A 3,822-nucleotide genomic window follows, 5' to 3' on the forward strand; every position below is an offset into this window, starting at 1 on the left:
GTGTATATGGATAGATGGGTGGGTGGGTGTAGAATGAAAGGTTGGTCATTAAGATTTAAACTCACTAGTGGTAGCCCTACTGACAGAAAGGAAACCTTCACCATGCCAGATAGGGTCACTAGGAGAATAAATGGACTAGCACAGTACCTACCTCTGGATGAGGCAGACATCCATCCAGAGAGACATATTCATGAGGCACATGGTATGGGAGGGCAGTATCATGCCCTCTCCAAAATCTATGGTGTGACTGTTACGTAGTGGACTCTGTTTCTTGGCTTTACTCTGTCATCTATCTTGATCTTCCATCTCATGGCTACATAGAAATCAACCATGAACAGTATGAACATGTGGCACTGGGGAGGCATATCCTGCTTGACTGAATGCCAAAGGGGGCAGGACTTCATGGGTCCTGAAATACAGCCTGGCCAGGTGCCCAGCTTTGTTCTCTGGGAGAGTTTTGCTCAGTATGGTGCTCTTTTTCCTTCTTCATCTGATGTGTAAGTGACTTTCTTCCTCTCCTTTTAGCAGCCTCTTCTGTCTTGTCTTCACAAAGCTCTCAATGTCCATCTCTTGCAGCCTTCCTCCAGGTGTTCCGGTTTGCTGCATTATCTGTGGGTGAGTACAGTTTTACCTGTCATAAGATGTCCAAAAGGAAGGTGAGCCTTCAGCAGGATTGAGATGCATCTTGTAAGATGGAAAGGGGTGTGTATCATCTTCTTTTTCCTCTCTGAGGGTTCCCTCCCATTCTCTAAATCTTTGCTTTCCTTTCTAGACCCTCTGCCAGTCCCCACGCTCTCCACGGACCCCAGTTATCAGGTATATCATGAAGGGGAGCGTGTAGCTTTGATATGCTTGGCTCCAACAAAGAGGACAATAGGTGGATTTTGGTTCTTCAACCAAAGTGGGGACCAAATCTATCAGAGAGCACCCTATCGCCACACAGCTGCCTGGCTCCAGCTCACAGCTGCAAAAGCGTCCAGTGGAGAGTACACTTGCATGTACTGGGTGGAGGATTCTGGACAAGAAATCTCTTCCAATAGGAGCCTTCCTCTCTCAGTTAAGGTGCAGGGTATGTTTCTCTTGTGGGTATGACTTCGGTACAATCACCCCATTCACTGCACATCTCTCATTAGACCATGTCCTTGTAGAGTGGCCCCATCGTTTGGTTGCCAATCCAAAATGAAGTTGCTCTGACTTTGAGTCCATGCCTTCTCAAAATGTCTTTACATGCTACTGGATTTTTTTTTTCCAGAAAGCAGGAATAAGACTACATAACAGTGGCTTCAGAAGTTGTGCCACATCCAAGAGGTCTTTTAACACCTATCAACTATAATGCTTTCATTGTGGTTGTGGGTGTATCACATGCCTTCTCACACAGGCTATATAAAAATACATATTTTCTGTACCTCAATGAAGCCTGGTAAGCTGATCTGAGTTATTGTCTCTGAGACTTGTGGGACTGTTTTCTGCTGCTCATGGTTTAAGAACGGCATAGAAAAAAAGAGCTAAGAATGACCTCCCCCCAAAAAGGTATTTTGTGGTTAAAGGATGTATATTCATCCCAGTAATGTGAAAAGGAATAATTAATATCCTCCTATTCCCTTCATCATATGTGGGTTTTGTGGGGGCTTCATCTGCTCAGGGTCTGGTGTCAATAGCTAGCAGGGTTTTTTTGTTAATTTTTTTTTGTTAATTTTTTTTGCAGATGCTCCCATGGCTCCAATTTTGTCCCTGGATCCTCAGCAACAGGTCTACATATCTGGGGACTATGTCAAGCTACTCTGCTCTGTCCCCTCATCTCCAGACTATGTTAGAGAAATCCAGTACTATGGGGACTTTGGACTTGCAATCTCTATCCCAGTATCAAACATTAAAAACTACAGTTACAGTCTCAGGATCACAGGAGAGGAGGTCTCTGGGTCTTACAGTTGTGCCTATTTTGTATTTTGGTCTAGACGTGCTGTTCGCTCAGAGAAGAGTCGCTGGGTCCATGTCTATGTGAAAAGTGAGTTTTTAAAATCTTGCACACTAGGGGGTCTAATAACTACTGATCTATCATCAGTTAATTCATCTCCATGCACTTGTCTATGAATTCATTCATGGATCTCATCTCCATCCCTTCCTGTCATATGAACATCTATCTCTGCCTGTCTCAGTCTCCCTATCCATCCCTAAATGAGCTCATTGCCATACCCATTCATGTGTTTATCTACCAAAAGAATGGGATATACTGGAAAAATCTCAATGAAAAGAGCTTCTCATCACCTTATAAGGCTTATAAGGATCACATCTGTCTAGGATGATGTAACTTTACCCAGTGGGGATATGCGCCATAGCTTCAAAGAGGATTACTCGCTAACCAATCTCCCAAGAACCAGTACAGCAGATTATAAGTGTATGGTAGGGTGGCCAACACAGTTTAGCTTCTTATTTATAGGCCCATACAGCTGCTGGCTGATACGTTTTCAGAATCTGGAGATCCACTGACTCTCACACCCATTCCCAATGTTTCTGGTCTGGGAATTTGCGGTGGAAGATCTGGAGGGAACATAACCTCATTCCCTCTGATATGTGGGTGGAATAGAAGCTATAGATGTTTTTTGATTATGGGAAGATGAATTTTCTCTATTGGGGGGGGAAATACTGCATAATGATGAAATCACCATTGATTTCTCCTCACCCACACAGGCAAGAAAATCAGCTGGATCCGAGAGATTGTTGTGGGTGGCTCATTCTTTACCATCAATGGCCTCATCTTTTTCTTCTCCCACTGTCTGATGAAGAGAAGAGGTAAATACTGTATTTTCATTAGGACACACTGATTCTTATAATCCTGGGACTTTATTTTCTTTGCCAAAAATGATCCACTTTGTTATTTCACATTACTTTAAAAGAAAAAAAAAATCCACTTGCTCAAAACTTTTGGGGGAGAATGTTCTGGCCAGAGAATTTGAACAGGATCTCTCTTTACCCTTCTTCCTCATTTGACCCCCAAATTTATCTCCCTTAGAAGTCTGAGACTAAAGAAAGCAATTTCAGATGCTGTTGCTTCCCTTGTTTGCAGATCTGGAGGAGAGATTCAGGATGGAATAACAATATGAAGAGAAGAAACATCCCCAAAGGTTTTTTTTACCCTGTTTAGAAAAGGCAATCCATGCCCTAGGACCTTGCCTCATTCCATGTTGCCTGCATCAGCGACCCCAAAAGACAAGAGTGATGAATGCTGAGCTGAAATTACTTGGCCTGCTTCTCTCCTCTGTGCTTTCAAACCTGTCTCATGTCTCTCTGATTAAAGCTGGGTGTTGTGTCTTTGCGGTGTGGATTTCATCAAAAGATGCATCTTCCTATCCTCCATCCTGGAGAGTGTGTTTGTGCGTGTGTGTTTGTGCGTGTGTGTTTGTGCGTGTGTGTTTGTGCGTGTGTGTTCGTGCGTGTGTGTTCGTGCGTGTGTGTTCGTGCGTGTGTGTTCGTGCGTGTGTGTTCGTGCGTGTGTGTTCGTGTGTGTGTGTGTGCATCTGCTCCACCACACATGTAACTCTACAATGTTATCATTAAATCTGGTTCTTACTTTCACCTGAAATTCAGACTCCTTTGTGGCAGATGACTGCACCTTGGGCATTTATCTCTGAACTGTGGGACCTGCCAGAAGGGTGGAGGGCACACATGCACATCAATTCCTTGTCCCTCTGGATTGCCTATGCTGGGTGTTCAGGGATAACAAATACCTGCACTGCCAACATATGCTGGCTTGCATCTGTAGAGGACTGATTTCTTGGAGAGGGAAAAAAGGGGGGGGGGGCTGGATCACAGCAAACGTCCCTG

The 3,822-nt window shown here is 44.1% G+C and overlaps 1 protein-coding gene across 1 annotated transcript; it reads left to right on the plus strand.

Annotated features, from left to right (window-relative positions):
• Positions 1 to 465: 465 nt before the first annotated feature.
• On the plus strand, positions 466 to 3,322 carry LOC136993103 (uncharacterized). Its single transcript, XM_067303117.1, has 6 exons — positions 466 to 497; positions 577 to 615; positions 773 to 1,069; positions 1,706 to 2,005; positions 2,689 to 2,790; positions 3,065 to 3,322. Exons 1-6 carry the CDS (start codon positions 467 to 469, stop codon positions 3,091 to 3,093), a joined length of 798 nt encoding a protein of 265 aa, XP_067159218.1. The 5' UTR covers position 466; the 3' UTR covers positions 3,094 to 3,322.
• The last annotated feature ends 500 nt before the right edge of the window (positions 3,323 to 3,822 follow it).

The sequence above is a fragment of the Apteryx mantelli genome, chromosome 11 (assembly GCF_036417845.1).
Source record: "Apteryx mantelli isolate bAptMan1 chromosome 11, bAptMan1.hap1, whole genome shotgun sequence".
In the NCBI taxonomy this organism is placed as follows: domain Eukaryota; kingdom Metazoa; phylum Chordata; class Aves; order Apterygiformes; family Apterygidae; genus Apteryx; species Apteryx mantelli.

Excerpts from the sequence above, each read along its gene's own strand:
- LOC136993103 (XM_067303117.1), top strand. The coding sequence starts at position 467 with ATGGTGCTCTTTTTCCTTCTTCATCTGATGT. Across the intron at positions 616-772 it reads GTTTGCTGCATTATCTGTGG|ACCCTCTGCCAGTCCCCACG; the intron begins GTGAGTACAGTT and ends TTTCCTTTCTAG. Across the intron at positions 2,006-2,688 it reads GGTCCATGTCTATGTGAAAA|GCAAGAAAATCAGCTGGATC; the intron begins GTGAGTTTTTAA and ends TCACCCACACAG.